Here is a 17,209-nt window from a genome sequence, read left to right on the forward strand (position 1 = left end):
GAAGATCAATAGACTCGATCCAATATATTACCAAAAATTACACAAAATAAATTCATACGATTTTAACCCGTTATATGTATCAAGATAACGTTTCGCCAAATAAGATCATAAACCAAGAAACAGGCATGTAAATTCTGAAAAAGCGGATTATTTTATGCCTTCTTCCCCCTTCCACATACCTGCCATTTTGAAACTCGCCCCAGTCCTCTCTCAATTATCGGAGAAAATGCATGTGGTGCGGATAAAACGACCGCATCCGAGCAAAAAGGTGTGATGCAGTGGACTGGGACTCTGCTTAGAACTGTCGCTTGTTTTCGACTCCGGTCAGGGCTTGCGATGTGGTTTGTACATTAGACACTGCCACCGTCACTGAATTATGGCGGCTTGATTTGTTTTCTTGCACTTCTTCCTCGTTCCTTTGTGCTGGTACGCTGTCTCCGAGAGGCAAATGTTGCCATTTTTTTGCGGGAGGTTTAGTTGGAGTAGACAAACATCTCTTTCAAAGGGTTTCTTTTATTACTTTCATGAATTTAACACTGAATTATATTTTCGTTCTGCTACTCACCAATGTCGATGTTATTCCAAAACAAAAACAACTAAGTACTGTCTAAATTTAAAACACGAAGAAAAATCTCATCCATGTCATCCATGGCAAAAGTGAAAGACAGCAGATCGTGTTTCATAACTAGATGACGTGTATTTTATAAATGCGTGTAGCTCTTGCAAGGTGAAATTATGCTAATTTCAATCACCATCATCCTTCTTTTTAATTTTGGAAAAAACATCTCATACGTCTTTCTGTTTCTTCTAAACTTCAAAATTAGTTTCCCCTCAGTTTTTACTGTTTACCTTGTTTTGTTTTAGAGAGAAAAACGGAGAAAAAACCTTACCACTAACCTCAAATAAATTTTGTTTATATGCGGTTGCCGGATTTGCAACGCATTGCGCGAATCGCCATGGCGCGTTGCACCCGAGAAGCAAATTAAAGTTTGAAGAAGTACAACACCGTTATATCAATGTATATCAATCTAATTTTTTGTTATGTTATATAAAATTTATCCCCCTTTAACATATGCAAAAATTGAGGTTAAGAAGTGTTAAGCTTTTGCAAACGAAACGGCGAAAGACGATTAGGTGATATTTAGTGGAAAGAGGAGGTATTCAACACTTTCAAATTAAACTCAAATTTTGGCATTATACGACCAACAAGTTTGACTTATAGACGTACAAACACAAACATATGAAACTGTTTATTGATATTGTAATGAAACGAATTTATCTATTTAACATTGTAGCCTGAAATTACAGAAAGAAAATAGGTTTTCCGGTTTGCAAAAAGGAAAATTTCGCCGACCTTCAAGCGAACCGGAAGCGCGGAAAGAGCGCTCGTGCCCAGGGCGGATAAAGGTTGGGCGGTGAAACGAGCGCGTCCGAGCAAAAAGGTGTGATGCAGTAGACTGGGACTCTACTTAGAAATGTCGCTTGTTTTCGACTTTGGTCAGGGCTTGCGATGAGGTTTGACCATTAGACACTGCCGCTGTCACTGAATTATGGCGGTGATTTGTTTTCTTGCACTTCTTACTCGTTCCTTTGTGCTGGTACGCTGTCTCCGGGAGGCAAATGTTGCTATTTTTTGCGGGAGGTTTAGTTGGAGTAGACAAACATCTCTTTCAAAGGGTTTCCCTTATTACTTCCACGACTTTACCGCTGAATTATATTTTCGTTCTACTACCCGCCAATGTCGATGTTATTCCAAAACAAAAACAACTAAGTACTGTCTAAAACTCGAAGGAAAATCTCATCCATGTCATCCATGGCAAAACTAAAAGACAGCAGATCGTGTTTCATAACTAGATGACGTGTATTTTATAAATGCGTGTAGCTCGTGCAAGGTGAAATTATGCTAATTTCAATAACCATCATCCTTCTTTTAATTTTGAAAAAAAACACCTCATACGTCTTTCTGTTTCTTCGAAACTTCAAAATTAGTTTCCTCTCAGTTTTTACTGTTCACCTTGTTTTGTTTTAGAAAGGAAAAAGGAGAAAAAACCTTACAACTAACCTCAATAAATTTTGTTTACATGCGGTTGCCGGATTTGCAACGCATTGCGCGAATCGCCATGGCGCGTTGCACCCGAGAAGCAAAGTTTGAAGAAGTACAACGCCACTATATCAAAATATATCAATCTAATTTTTTGTTATGTTATATAAAATTTATCCCCCTTTAACATATGTAAAAATTGAGGTTAAGAATTGTTAAGCTTTTGCAAACGAAACGGCGAAAGACGATTAGGTGATATTTAGTGGAAGGAGGAGGTATTCAACACTTTCAAATCAAACTCAAATTTTGGCATTATACGACCAACAAGTTTGACTTATAGGCATACAGACACAAACATATGAAACTGTTTATTGATATTGTTATGAAACGAATTTATCTATTTAAAACTGGAGCCTGAAATTACAGAAAGAAAATAGGATTTCCGGTTTGCAAAAAGGACAATTTCGCCGGCCTTCGAGCGCACCGGAAGCGCGGAAAGAGCGCTCGTGCCAGTCCTTCTCCGCATCACACATTAAATGAAGAGCGGAGCGCTCGTTTCACCGCCCAACCTTTATCCGCCCTGCTCGTGCCAGTCCTACTCCGCATCACACTTTAAATGAAGAGCGGAGCGCTCGTTTCACCGCCCAACCTTTATCCGCCCTGGTGCGCACTTTCTGCAGCGCTGCCGCAAAAACGAGTGACCCCCATTTTTTGAGTGAAAACACTCTATACTTCCTAAACGGAAACACGTCTGCAGCGGTTAATAACTAATTTTCTTAGGGTTATTATTATGTAACAGGTGTTGCCCACGACTTCCCGTATGTTATCGCGACAACATCGATATATTAACACGCACGCAGTTTAAGCGTCAGTGACATTATTACCGTCCCCTACACTCACCACCGGTGTACTTCTTTTTCGTGGGATTTTGCAAGTTCAGAATTACGAAGGAGCGGCACAGAAACTTGGTGAGAGAACGTCTATAGTTTTCCTTTGAGGCTGTTTTTCTCACGTCAGTTAAATAACCAGCATCAGAACACAATTTTCTTTAAAAAAAAAAAACAGCTGCATGAAAGAAGCGCTTATATTTACTAAGTTTTGAACGCTCTTTACCATATTTACACAAAATATATCTAGCTGGAGTTTAGAAGACGCTACTGCTCAAGTAGTCCTCGTTAAATTAGGCAGTTTTTCTTTTCGTTCAAAGACGGAAAGTATAACAATTTGCTTTGGTTTCTTTTCTCCTCCTTCTCTTCTTCTCGCTCTCTCATGACATTCGGTTTTTTCCTTTTTCCTTTTTGCTAAAAAATGGCCGGGCCAATTTTTAGCAACTTTCGGCGTTTTGTAGTTACTTTTTGCTCTTTAACAACCTCGAGCAAGTTTGGCCTTTGTGAACAATTTTTTTGGCAAAATATAGGTTTAGAGCACACATCAAGCCCGAAAAAGTAAACAATTTCACAGAAACTTCAATTTATGCGTTTTCTTTAATGTTAATAATCACCCTTTTAAAAAAGGAACCTTTACCGCCAAAGTTTTGCAGGCCTAAAAAGGTATTTAAACGTGCCGTTAGGCACATAAGTAGACGCAAGAAAATGATAAAGGTAAGCTTAAAAGGAAAAAAACGAATTAATGCACATTTCACTCACTATAGAGAAAAAGAATTATAATTTTAGACGTATGAATAATTAATTAGCGAAGTAGGCTTATACACGGCTAATGTCCTTGGGATATCCTTAATTATTTCACTCATGTTTGCGAGCAACTGTTTAAGGCTAAGTTTAAAACTTTTTTTCTAAACCGATGTTGGCAACTGATTGTGAGGAACGAAAAATAAAAGTTTTATTTAACGTTTGTATAAAAATATCAAGAAATTTAAATAGCAGCTTTTGAAATTTAGGAAGCAAACTTTTTGGATGTTTGGCAATTTTGTAGCAACTTTCTGATATTCCAGTTGGCAGCTTTCCAGCATTTTACGAGCACAATCGGGAAAGTTCTAGCAGACTCCGACCGAAAGGAGTACCTTTTTCATGCTTCAGGTATATGAAAGGCTAGATAATTCACTAGTTGAAAGATATAATATATAGATTTAGCCAGGGCTAAAAGCGAAGCTCTGGTTAATAATAAGTGTAAACAAAAAAAAATTAAATCGTGTGATGCTAAACGGGGACGACAATAGGGCCATTTATACCAGGAAAAATAAGACGCGTCTTAAATAAGACGCGAACATTTCGTATAAACGGTACATTTCGTCTAAAATAAGACGCGGCTTAGCTAAGACGCGTCTTATTAGATAAGACATGCTCGTATCAATGGTACAGTTCGCGTCTTATTTTTCCTCGTATAAATGGCCCTAATGAAAATGGCTTCAAGACTAATAGATCTAATTAGCAACAAAACAAATTGCACGTGCAGCACACTTTCTCTTCTGATTAGCAAAAAACAAATTTGCACGTGCAGCACGCTTTTTTGTCTTTCCCTTGCCGTTGTTTTGCACGACTACAACGCTGTTTTGTACGACTAAAACGTCAAACTTCCCAGGTACACATTATTTTTATGGAGGACTTGTCGTATCTGCTTACCCATCATTTTCCAGTGTTCATGTTCGCTTTTATTTTTCACTGCCGCTCATTTTCACCTTGCTGGCCGATAGCATTTCTCATTTTGAATTCCCATGTTTTTCTTCCTACGAAATTCGTCTCCTTTGTTTTCAATAACTCGCCCTAGCTCTTTCTCTGTTATCCACGTTAGTGTAAACGTAAAAAATAACGCCCAAACAGACACGACTTTGTTGTTGTTTTTTCTTTCTAAAAGTCCGGGCGGCCATGTGATTTCAATCCAAATAAAACATTCAGTTGCATTTGGGTTGCCATACCTGTTGATTGAATTACGGAAACTTGATGAGACAACGTCTGTAATTTACCTTTCTCTTAGCCAAAACTGTCTTCCTCACGTCTTTTTTGTGCTATTTAAAAGTGGCACAACTTGCTTTTATGAACGGCTTCATAAACGTAGCGCCTATATTTACTCGAGTTTTAAACCGTTTCAATTTTACAAACATATATCTAGCTGGACTTTCATAGAAAACGCGACTACCCAAAAGTCCTTGTTGTTCACTAAGTTGTATTATTTTTTTTTTTCGTTCAAAAACGAAAAGTGCGTCAGCTGCATTTTTCTTTCCTTTCTCCTCGCTCTCTCTCACCGTACAAGCTAAGACTTAGCCGACACCAGGGGGCCGTTTCTCAAATTTAAAGTCCCGCAGCTTTTCAGGCCCAAGCCAAAATCTGAACAATGAAAGCGTGGGTCCTAGTTGAAAAAAAAAAACAAACAAACAAACAAAAAAACAGAAAAAACAGTCTATTTTGTTTGGTAACCGATGGGTATGTTATCGGTGATCGGTTCTTGTCGGAACTTCCGAGGAAAGGACCCAGGACCCGATGGGAGCGACGGAAATTGAGCCTACCTATTTTTATTCCTTTTACAGTTTTCGCCAAATGGTCTTCAACAAGTGGAACCTCTTCTGGAGTTTGTGCTTTGGGCTGTTGTCCCTTCTAATCATCGTTGGAAATACTTTGTCCATATCAATACTTTTCAAGAGAAGGCTTCGAAAGCGTCCTCATTTCTTGTTAATTAGCTTGGCTGTTGCTGACCTCTTGGTTGGACTGATTTCAGTGCCACTTTATATAGCAGTGGAAAACATACCATATCCCATTGGAATTCTTAAATTATCTTACCGGTGCGTGGATATGATTACGGGCTTAAGCTCGGTCTTCACCCTGACGGCAATTTCCCTGGAAAGACTCCACGCTATTTCTCGCCCTCTTCGCCATCGACAACTCACCTTACGCAGTTATGCGATTGCCATAGCAACCCCATGGATCTTCTCCCTTATTGTGTCGTTATCTTATTTGCTGTCGGTTTTTTCTGTTATAACTTTCCGGCAGTACTTTTCGGGGATAATTATCACAAGTTTGTCAACATCATTGTTGGTAACGTGCATTTCCTATTGCATCATTTGGGGGAAGCAAGCGTCCAGAATAACTCCCAATGAAGCTCAAGCAAGAAAGAGTGTTCACTTAAATAAGACGTTGCTATTGATTACCGCAATATTTGTTTTCTCGTGGCTGCCTTTCCACGTTTTGAATATTGTAATCCATTTCTGTGCTTCATGTGAATTCTTTATCGTACAATTTTATATTGTAAAGTTCCTTCACTATAGCAATTCCTTTATGAATTTTCTAGTTTATTGTTTTAGAATGCCAGATTACAGAAAAGCGCTTTCAAGAATGCTTCATAAATGTAGATGCAGTCGTTGCAGAGTCGTCCAGTCTCTTATCCGCGGCTCGACAGTGCAGCAGGTGCTTTGATTTTCAAGCAATTTGTATTTGTAAAATACGATACGTATGTTTTAAGCACTTAATCGTGACAAAGAAATGAAGGGAGTCTTAGGAAAAGATATTTCCAGTATTGTCCAATAAATAGTTTGTCTGGCATTAAAATAAAAGTTCAGCTTGCACTGAGGAGGACTTGTATTTCCCCTTGCTATTGAGTCTAGTTTACAGGTCAGATACACATTGGAAATTTACTTCAATTTTATCGTGGTTTCATGGATTGTTAGCGTGAGAGAATGAACTTGCGCGTTGACGTCAAAAGTTAACGGAATAACGATCAAAAATAATGATCAAACATTGCTATCTAAGTATGAACTTTCAGTTATTATTCTTTGTGTATGGTGTTTTAAATTACGTTAATTCTCAAATTAAGTAGTTTATTCTAGAAATTTCTAGGTAAATTCACAGGTAAAAATCGTACTACTATGGTCTTTTCTACTCATGTCTCCTTCTGCTGGAGTCGTCTGACCTTTTTGGCAAAGACACCAGTTTCGTTGAAGATCTGTACATGCGGTGATCATGCATGCTGTTTCACATCGACGTTTTACACTAATTACATTGTTATTTGTTTGCTTTTTAATAAATCGCTGTTGATCAAAAGTTGTTGTCAGTACAGTCGAACCAACATGTGCGACTACCTCCCATATGCGACCACCTGTATCCGGAAAAACACACTAGGCGCTTTGCCAGTCATATCCCTATAATCAGAACCTCTCGTAAACGACCACCTCCCAAAAGCGACTGCGACCACTTTTTGGCCTTAAAGCTTTATTTCTTTCAATTGTTTTCAACATCTTGTAAGCAACCACTGCACTTGGCACATGGTAAGTTAGCTGATGAAAGTCCTACACTACTCATAGGAAACGAAGGCCTTTTAGTTAGAACAGGAAACTATGGCACATATTGTAACTCAAAACTCTTTGGGGAAGAGACACACTGCGGATCAATTCTACTAAGCGACGACTCTATCTACGCACTTTGGGTGGTCGCGTTGTTATAACAAAGACATATTCAGAAATGTGCGTATGAACGGGAGGTACGGGGGGGGGGGGGGGGAGTACAAATGGAAATTGGTGGGGCGTGCCGCCCGGTTCTCCAAATCCTGACCTTGTTTGAGACCAAAAAAAAATCATTTTTCACAGCCTTTTTCAGTCCTGGCCTCTAAGAAATTATGCCATCAATACTTAGATCAGAACAGCAGCAAAAAAGATTTCTTAAAATCCACGATTACGAATACGCATTCTTCTCTTTCTTTCTTATTCATTTGAAATTGAAACGATACATACGTTCATACACTCCCTCTTTCCCACGAAAACTATCTGATTCCAGACCTGAATGGGCAAAGTCTACACCCGTTTTCAGACCAAAACAGCGCAAAACCTCTACCTTTTGGGATAGCACAGACCTATGTGGCTTATATGAGGGAGTACCCCCTTGGGGAAGTAATGGAATGCTGACGGAGAAGGTCGGAGAACGTTTCATTTTAACAGATCAGTGGTGATGACGTGTCACATATGACGCAATACAACATAGGCTGAGAAAGTTTTCACTTTTATTGATATCACGCATGCTGTTTCACGTCGACCGTCCTTTTACACTCATAACATTTTTGTTTCTGCTTTAAAAAAATCGCTGTAAGCAGTTGATTGTTGTCAATAAAGTTGAACCTCCATGTGCTACCACCTACCATATGTGACCACCTGTATCCGGCAAAACACAAAACTATCCCCGGTCAAATCCCTATAATCAGAATCTCTTGTAAACGTTTTTAACCTCTTGTAAGCGCCACTTGAGGCACGGCCATGGTTTGATCACTATATTTGCTGAATGTCCTACAGTACTCACAGTATGCCTTTAGTGAGTCAGTGGTGTATCTCAGTCACCTTAAAACTAAATTGGCCTCTAAGCTAATTTTCTCATGCTCTTTCGGATAGTTATTACAAATTGCGGCGGCTTCTTTATCACTGTCTGGTGTATGCAATAAGAAAGATTTGTATCCCCAAATCAAATCCAAAGACTGTAACAAGCAGATGCTTTAGAAATTTCACTCCAGATAGTTTTCGAACTGATTTATCTATGGTCCCATGGTATCTGATTGAACAGGAGCATAATCCTGACACTGCTTGGGATATATGGCAACATATGTTCTTAGACATTGCTGATAGCCATGCACCACTTAAGAAGAAGAGAGTGAAAGGAATCTCTTCCCCCTGGATTACTCCAGAGCTAAAAAGGCTAATGTTTCAGAGAAACAAACTCAGAAAATTGGCCTCAAGGTTCCCAACAGATGGCAATTGGACTTCTTACAAACACATGAAGAATAAGGTTAATTATGAAATTAAGAATGCTAAAATGAACTATTACAATGCCTTCTTCAAAGATAACCGCAGAAACATAAAGAATACTTGGAAAGGAATTAATAGGCTAATTGGAAATGAACCTAAATTTAATAAGATAACTCAGCTGGACATTGGGGATACTGTAAATACTGACCCCATTGAAATCAGTAATATACTCAAGACACATTTCTCCAAAATAGGACCTTCCTTAGCCTCTCAAATTAAAGATACATCCAGTAATTTTACTGATTATGTTACCCCCGCAGAACACATTTTTAATTTGGCAAAAGTATCATGCCAGGAGGTCTTTAATTTAATTCAGAAAATACCTAGTAATAAAGCCAGTGGTCTTGATAACATCTCAGCACGTCTCCTGAAAGAAGCGTCTCCCATAGTTACTCGCAGTCTAACTTTTATAATAAATCAGTCAATTACCACTGGAATATTTCCAAATGCTTGGAAACGAGCTAGAGTTTCGCCAATATTTAAAGAAGACCTCAGGACTGATCCTAACAACTACAGACCTATCTCAGTTCTGCCTGTAGTAAGTAAATTAATTGAAAGAGTTGTTTTTAATCAATTATATGAATATTTAAATAATAATAACTTGCTAACTGAATCACAATCTGGCTTCAGACCTATGTTTTCCACTGAAACAGCTTTACTTGAGGCTACGAATGAATGGCTATGGAATATTGACGACAGTCTCTTAAATGGTGTGATATTCCTGGACTTGAAAAAAGCTTTTGATACCATGGATCATGCTATCCTTCTGGGAAAGCTTAAACTCTATGGGGTCAGTTCTCAATCCCTTAACTGGTTCCAGTCCTATCTATCTGACCGAAAGCAACAAACGTTCATTGATGGAGTTTAATCTGATTTCTGTAATATAACATGTGGTATTCCACAGGGGTCTTTTTTAGGCCCTCTCTTATTCACTATTTATATTAATGATCTCCCTTCATGTAATTTGTTTTCAAAACCCAGAATGTATGCAGATGATACTACCCTTACCACATCTGCAGAAGACCCATGTGTCCTTGAACATAAAATGAATTATGATATGAATTTGATCCAGTCATGGCTGTCAGCAAACAAATTAACTTTAAATGTTAAGAAGACTAAATACATGCTTATAGGGAGCCAATTTAAGTTATCCCAAATAAACAGTGACTTCACAGTCAAAGTCAATAATACACCCTTAGAAAGAGTAATTAAACATAAATCCCTTGGAGTTCAAATTGATGAATCTTTGAACTGGCGCCCACACATTCATACCATTTCAAAGAAAATATCCGCTGGTATTGCTATCTTAAGGCGTGTAAGTCATTTTATACCATTTGATACTAGAGTGAACATGTACAATGCACTAGTAATGCCATATTTTAATTACTGTGGTGCCGTTTGGGGTAATATCAATAAGGGACTAGCAGACAAACTTCAAAAGCTGCAGAATAGGGCTGCTAGAATTCTCACCTTTTCTAACTATGACGTTCGCTCAAGTGTTTTGTTGGATGAGCTTGGCTGGAAAAGGCTAGAATATGCAAGACTTAAACAGTTGGCTGTGACAATGTATAAAATCCATAATAATCTTTCCCCATCGTATCTGAGGCGGATCTTTACCAACACCTCAAATGTACATTCACACAATCTTAGAAATTCTGAGTTAAATTATTATGTCCCCAGACCCAAAACTGAGTCTGCAAAAAGGAGCCTACACTACAGAGGATCTGTTCTGTGGAACAAGATTCCCTCAGAGATTAGAAAACTGCCCAGTTTAAATGTTTTTAAAACTTCAATTCATGGGAAAGATTTTTCTAATACACCCTGACCCATTGTAACTCTTATTATCCATAATGTAAGTTTTTGTATTTTTAACATTATAGTCAATAGTTCCTTAGTCTTTTAGTCTTAGTATTTTAGTCTAGTTTTAAACACGATTCCTAGGAAGACCATGTAAAATGATACGATTTCGTGTATAAATAAAGATTGATGATGATGATGATGACGACGAAACGGTTATTACAAATTGCGACAGTGCAAACTAAACTGGGTAAGTTATAAAGAAAATGCTCTTAGTTTTTGGGCAGCTCAGTGTAAAAGGAATAACACACAAACTGCGGTTTTAAAGACATTAAATACCTGGATATGAGGATCTACTAATTATCATCTCTTTACTAAGCTACTAACCAAACATGGCCATGGCAAACCCTACCTACCTCCCTTTGATACAACAGACGGATACAGAACATGTTTTAAACTGTCTTGGGATCATTCCATTTTTCGTGTTCCCCATTTTCCAACTCCCCAAAAAAGGAGAACAGTTTCAGTAAGGTCTGAATAAACCCTTTAAACTTCAGGTCAGTTGAAACCACTATTTTAGCGCACAGTTGGCTTCCATGCACCCACACTCGGGGCACTGGCAGGTGGCCGCTTAATGGCGGTTGGCCGCTCAACGATTGGCTTAATCTCAAATCTCAACCCTCGGAGTTACGGGGGTGGAAAGGGGGGTCGGTGGTTGCCAACCCTTCATAAGGTTTTTCTGATTTTTTTCCTAGTTGTTTTTTTTCTGTAGCTGTTCGTTTATCCTTCGCGCACATTTTGAGACAAGTACAGTGATAGTCAGTCACTATGGTTACGAGATGTGACGTCATAAGTAGCAGTGCAGGTGGTCAAGCCATTTTTGAGTGAAAATACACTTTTTTTCATTTTTTTCAACAGTAAAAGTAAAACTTGTGGATGAAATGATGCAAAGTAATTATTAATGTGTTATTTTACGTGTTAAACGCAAAAATTATTAATTCTCACTGTTTGTACCTGATTTCTAATCCTTGATAAAATCCAAGGTGGCAACCATGATCGGTGACGTCACAGACCTCTAGCAGCGCCGCCACCCATAAAATATACCTCATCTTGTAGAGAAGATCAAAGGCTTTCCATTGAAGGCAAAATCGTTTTGAAATATTGAAACTTACCAAAAACCTAAGGAGGGTTCAATCACCCCCCCCCCCGCCCCTCCTTGTACCACGGTGGGAGTATGACTTTGCGTTTACGTCCGAGGCTTGATTAGCAGAAACATCATTTAAAAAACAAACAAACAAACAAACAAACAGGCCACGGGAGCGGCATTACTGATCATTACCCAATCGGTATCATTACTGTATTTTCCTTCGCCATCAGTTTTGAGAATGTATCAAGCGGGTTGATAGCCGTTACTGACAGAGGCTTAAGGTGGCTCGATACAGTTTTTGAGGGTCAATAACTCTCAAGTTTAAGCATAAACTACGTCGCCATAAATAAAGATTGTGAAAAATTGCCACCACAGTTGTATCAGATCAAGATGAAAATTTGTTATGATTAACGTTGCAATGACATCGGAGTTGTCGTAGCAACGAAATGACGCTATTACCTATTTTTCTCGGCACTGGGAACTGTTCTTCCAAAATCGTTTACGGGAGCTTTTTCTTTCTATAGAGGCCTCGATGTTCGTGAAGTTTAAGCGAAATTTGTAAGAGCGTTATCGAGATATTTTGGGATGAAGTTTTTATGGTTAGAAAAACGCTAAAAGAATGGACAATCTTGATGTTCGGCTGTTATCTGTAGAAAACGAAGCGCTTTCGAGATGCAATTTCACCTCATAGTAGTTTCAATCTTTTTAAAAACGTGTGTGAAGGATCATTGTGTTTAGTATAATAGAGCGACATTGGTGTAGATTACAGTAGCCTAGTTATGTCCGGCAAATCAGTGAAACGAAACTGGGGCGAAAAAGGTGGCAGGAAATAAAACTTGTTTACCATGATTATGTTGAGTTTCCGCTATTTTTTATTGTCACGTAGGGCTTTATGTTAAGCAACTAAATTGTTTTTTTAAAAGTGCTAGTTAGTGATATGACCGCTGTAATGACTAGTTTACTTAGGATTATTATTGGTTGTTTGAGACGAGTTAGCAGGTGTCGCCCACGACTTCCCTCTCAGGTTTTTGCTAACAACCATCACAAAACACGCACGCAGTTTGAGCACGGTCTGACAAATGTTATTACTTTCCACAGCTATTACTACTGCTGTGCTTTTTTCTCTTAGGATTTCGTTTAGGATTACGAAGGAGCACGGAAACTTGGTGATAACGTCTGTAATTTTCCTTTCTCTTAGAAAACTGTCTTCCTCACGTCTTTTTTGTACTATTTAATTAAAAATGGCACAATTTGCTTTTATGAACGGCTTCATGAAAGTAGCGTCTATATTTACTTAATTTTTGAACCGTTTCAATTTTACAAACATAAATCTAGCTGGACTTTCATAGATAACGCCACTACCCAAAACTCATTGTTGTTCAAGCAAGTGTTGTTTTGTCGTTCAAAAACGAAAAGTGCGTCAGTTGCATTTTTCTTCCTTTCCTCTCCTAATCCTTTCTCCTCGCTCTCTCTCGCTGTACGTGCAAGCTATATAAAGCTAAGACATGAGCCTACACCAGGGGGCCGTTTCCCAAACTTAAAGTCCCACAGCTTTTCGGGGCCGAGGCAAAATCTGAACAACGAAAGCGTGGGTCCTAGTTAAAAAACAAAACAAAATAAAAGAAACAAAAAACAAACAAAAAACACAAAAAAGCAGTCCATTTTGTTTGGTGACCGATGGGTATGTTATCGGTGACCGGTAATTGCCGGAACTTCCGAGGAAAGGACCCGGGACACGATGGGAGCGACGGAAATTGAGCCAACATATTTTTATTCCTTTTACAGTTAAAAATAGGCGTCGTTTTCGCCAAATGGACTTCAACAAGTGGAACCTCTTCTGGAGTTTGTGCTTTGGGCTGTCGTCCTTTCTAATCATCGTTGGAAATGCTCTGTCCATATCAATACTTTTCAAGAGAAGGCTTCGAAAGCGTCCTCATTTCTTGTTAATAAGCTTGGCTTTCGCTGATCTCTTAGTTGGATTAATTGCAGTGCCACTTTACATCATGAAAGAAGCAGATATACCACATTTTAGTTCAACTACTTATTCGGTTTTTTTATGCGTGGATATGTTTGCGGGCTTAAGCTCGGTCTTCACCCTGGCGGCTATTTCCCTGGAAAGACTCCACGCAATTGCTCGCCCTCTTCGCCATCGACAACTCACCTTACGCAGCTATGCGATTGCCATAGCAACCCCATGGATCTTCTCCCTTATTGTGTCGTTATCTTATTTGCTCGCAGTTTTTTCCGTCATAACCTACCTTCAGTTCAGTTATGTGATAACTATTAGCTTGTCAACACCTTTGTTGATAACTTGCATTTCCAATTGTATTATTTGGAGGAAGCAATCTTGTAGAAGAACTTCGTGTAAATGACTTTCGCGTCTTACATAAGACGCGAACGCATAGTACGCATGCGTTAATTTTTGGCGCGCCACGTTGGATTGCCGTTGCTACGGGCAACATTCACATGAAAACGAGTCAAGAACAGAAATAAGGCGCGAACCATTTACACGAGCTGTTCTCGTCTTAGATAAGACATGCTCGTATAGATGGTGCACTTCGCGTCTTATTTAAGACGAGTCCTGTGTAACAAGCGTCTTATTTTTCCTCGTATAGATGGCGCTATTGTGTTGTGAGAAACAATAAAATGACGAGTTAAACAATACCAGTCAAACACCTTACGCCAATGATTCTCCTCTACATGTCAGATGGTCTAGTTGCTACTGATAATTTAAAATCCTTTTCGGTGTCAACTGTTTTTGACTTAAACGACTCACTAACGAATGGCATATCGAACTTATTCAAGATCAGCACTTTTTCTAGGCTCGATTTAAATTCGCTGTTCGGGAAATGAACCAACACAAGGGGGTGGGGGAAGGCTTTACTCGGATCAAAATTTAAGTCTCGATAACTTTTCGGGGCCGAAGCTAAACCCTAAAATCAAAATCTGAAGAATGAAAGCACGGGTCCTACAATCAGCGTCAAAAGGTTTGGAGGGCTGGTACTCTTCACCTCTGATCTTTTCTCCATCATTCCCCCTCCCCTAAGCCCTATGTTAAACAAATCGTAAGTCTGTGCGCGTCTGAATCCGTTTGAATCGTTCTGTTATATCTTATTGAATAGGGGAGACGGGGTATTTAGCAAAAGCCGTCTTCGATTCTTTGAACATAAAAATGAACTGCAGTTAAATTGCACAACCTTCCGAACAACCGGTTTGGCTGGGATTGTAGTTTTAAAAAAGTCGATTTTTTTCCTACTCGATAGGCTTATCAGTATATTTTCTGCAAAGAAATTTGAAATCATCATTGAAGCCTTGATCTTAATTGCGAACAAAACAGCTGGCTTTCGGTAACCGGTAATTACTGGAACTTCCCGAGGAAAGGGTCCCGGAGCCGATCCTGGACGGAGCGACCGAAATCGAGCCTAAATGTTCTTATTCCTTTTACAGGTAATAAACACCGTTTTCAAATAGACTTCAATGATTGGAACCTCTACTGGAGTTTGTTCTTTGGGCTGCTGTGCTTTCTAATCATCGTTGGAAATGCTCTATCCATATCAATACTTTTCAAGAGAAGGCTACGAAAGCGTCCTCATTTCTTGTTAATTAGCTTGGCTTTCTCTGATCTCTTGGTTGGATTAATTCCAGTGCCACTTTTTATCATGATGGCAGACTCATCAATAATGGCTCGTGTTGTCTATAGGAGCGTGGATTTGTTTGCGGGCTTGAGCTCGATCTTCACCCTGGCGGCTATTTCCCTTGAAAGACTCCACGCCATTGTTCGCCCTCTTCGCCATCGACAACTCACCTTACGCAGCTACGCGATTGCCATAGTAACGCCATGGATCTTATCCATTATTGTGACGTCAGTTCCCCTTTTTCCCTTTATAACCTATATTCAGACCAGTTCTGTGATAATTATTAGCTTGTCAACACCTTTGTTGATAACGTGCGTTTCCTATTGCATTATTTGGAGGAAGCAAGCTTCTAGAATTCGCCGTGAAGTTCGAGAAAGAAAGGATGTTCACTTAAATAAGACGCTGCTATTGATAACTGCAGTATTTGTTCTCTCATGGCTGCCTTTCCAAGTTTTACCAATTCTAATGAGTTTCTGAATTTCATGTCAAATCTTACCCATGATATTGTATGTTGCAAAGTTTCTTCAATATAGCAATTCCTTTATGAATTTTCTAGTATATTGTTTTAGAATGCCATATTTCAGAAAAACGCTTTCACGAATGCTTCCCCGAAGGCAATGCAGATGCAGTCGCTAAGGAGTCGTCGAGTGTCTTATCAGCTCAGTGGTCGACACTAAAGAAGGTGTCTTGCTTACCTATCGTACAGGCAATATGTATTTATGTGAAATTTTAAAAAGTATGCAAGCACTAAGTTCCTACCAAACAAATTGTGAAGCTTTGTTAAGTGATCAGAGTTTATCGGAAAATGTGTTCAATCGTCCTGTCTTTCATGGAAATAATCTTCAGCTTGCGGGAAAACCTGTACCTACGCGAGCGCTTCTTAAAAATCAATACAAGTGAAAATATTGCAATCGAAGCAATTTATAGTGTTCATATGTAAAACAGTTTTAAATCGAATAAAAAAGGCAGCGCATTTAATTTTCTTTTCTTTTTTTGAAAAAGGCGCATCTTTAAGCGGCCAGATGTATTACTTTTAACAAGTGCTCACGTAGTGGGTTTAGGATGCCTGTGGTCAATTCAATAAACTATTACAAGTGTGGACACTATAAATTCGTAACTTTATCAAGATTTTATTGAATGTACATTTGAGCTTGAGACAATGAACCTAGCCTTGATGTCAAATGTTAAAATAATCATCAAACAGTGTCATATGTTATGCAGTATTGATTATTATTTTGGGTGTCAGGTTTTTTAAATTTACTCAAATTAAGAACGTTATTCTAGAAATTACTAATTTCATGAAGTAAATATCGTATTAAGCTGTTCTCCTCATGTCTCTTCTGTTGGAGTCTGGCCACTTTGATTCATGGGCTACTGGAAACATGCCGGGGTTTCGTCTATTAAAAATAAAGGTTAAGTTTTTGTTTAATAAAGTTGAATTACATAGTACATTGAAGTAGTCTTATTTCGTTTCTTGTCGATTCTAGCTACCCGCATATTTCTCGTAAAAAGCCAAGAAACACGCTTGTTTTGATTCAGAAGTCGATCCGCATTCATGTAACCGAGCGTTGTCGATCTCTTCGAATCCTAGGGAGCGTCACCATAATTGGTGGCCGCTTAATGTAGGTTTCAACTGTATTCTATACCAGCTCTTTGTGTTTAGTATATAATAGAGCTACAGTAGCGTATCTTGCTTTCGTTCGGCAAATCAATGAAACCAACAACGGCAACAACAACAATGAGCTTTATTCGCAGGTGCACTGCGTATCTCTTACTGCGCATAACAAGATGGCCGCTGTGATAAAGAGCATCCAAAGTAACATTATTAAAATGAAGTTGACTTAAGGGAAAGGCAA

At 38.8% G+C, this 17,209-nt stretch overlaps 1 protein-coding gene and 1 pseudogene across 1 annotated transcript; both read left to right on the forward strand.

Moving 5' to 3' along the window:
• Nucleotides 1-13,529: 13,529 nt before the first annotated feature.
• Nucleotides 13,530-14,090, forward strand: LOC140949695 (trace amine-associated receptor 8b-like). Its single transcript, XM_073398836.1, has one exon. It carries the CDS (start codon nucleotides 13,530-13,532, stop codon nucleotides 14,088-14,090), a length of 561 nt encoding a protein of 186 aa, XP_073254937.1.
• A 581-nt stretch (nucleotides 14,091-14,671) lies between these two features.
• Nucleotides 14,672-15,989, forward strand: LOC140949697 (adenosine receptor A1-like; annotated as a pseudogene).
• Nucleotides 15,990-17,209: the final 1,220 nt, after the last annotated feature.

Source organism: Porites lutea, chromosome 10 (genome assembly GCF_958299795.1).
Source record: "Porites lutea chromosome 10, jaPorLute2.1, whole genome shotgun sequence".
NCBI classification, from domain to species: domain Eukaryota; kingdom Metazoa; phylum Cnidaria; class Anthozoa; order Scleractinia; family Poritidae; genus Porites; species Porites lutea.

What these genes read in the sequence shown, in the direction of transcription:
- LOC140949695 (XM_073398836.1), top strand. Translation starts at nt 13,530, where the DNA reads ATGGACTTCAACAAGTGGAACCTCTTCTGGAGTTTGTGCTTTGGGCTG.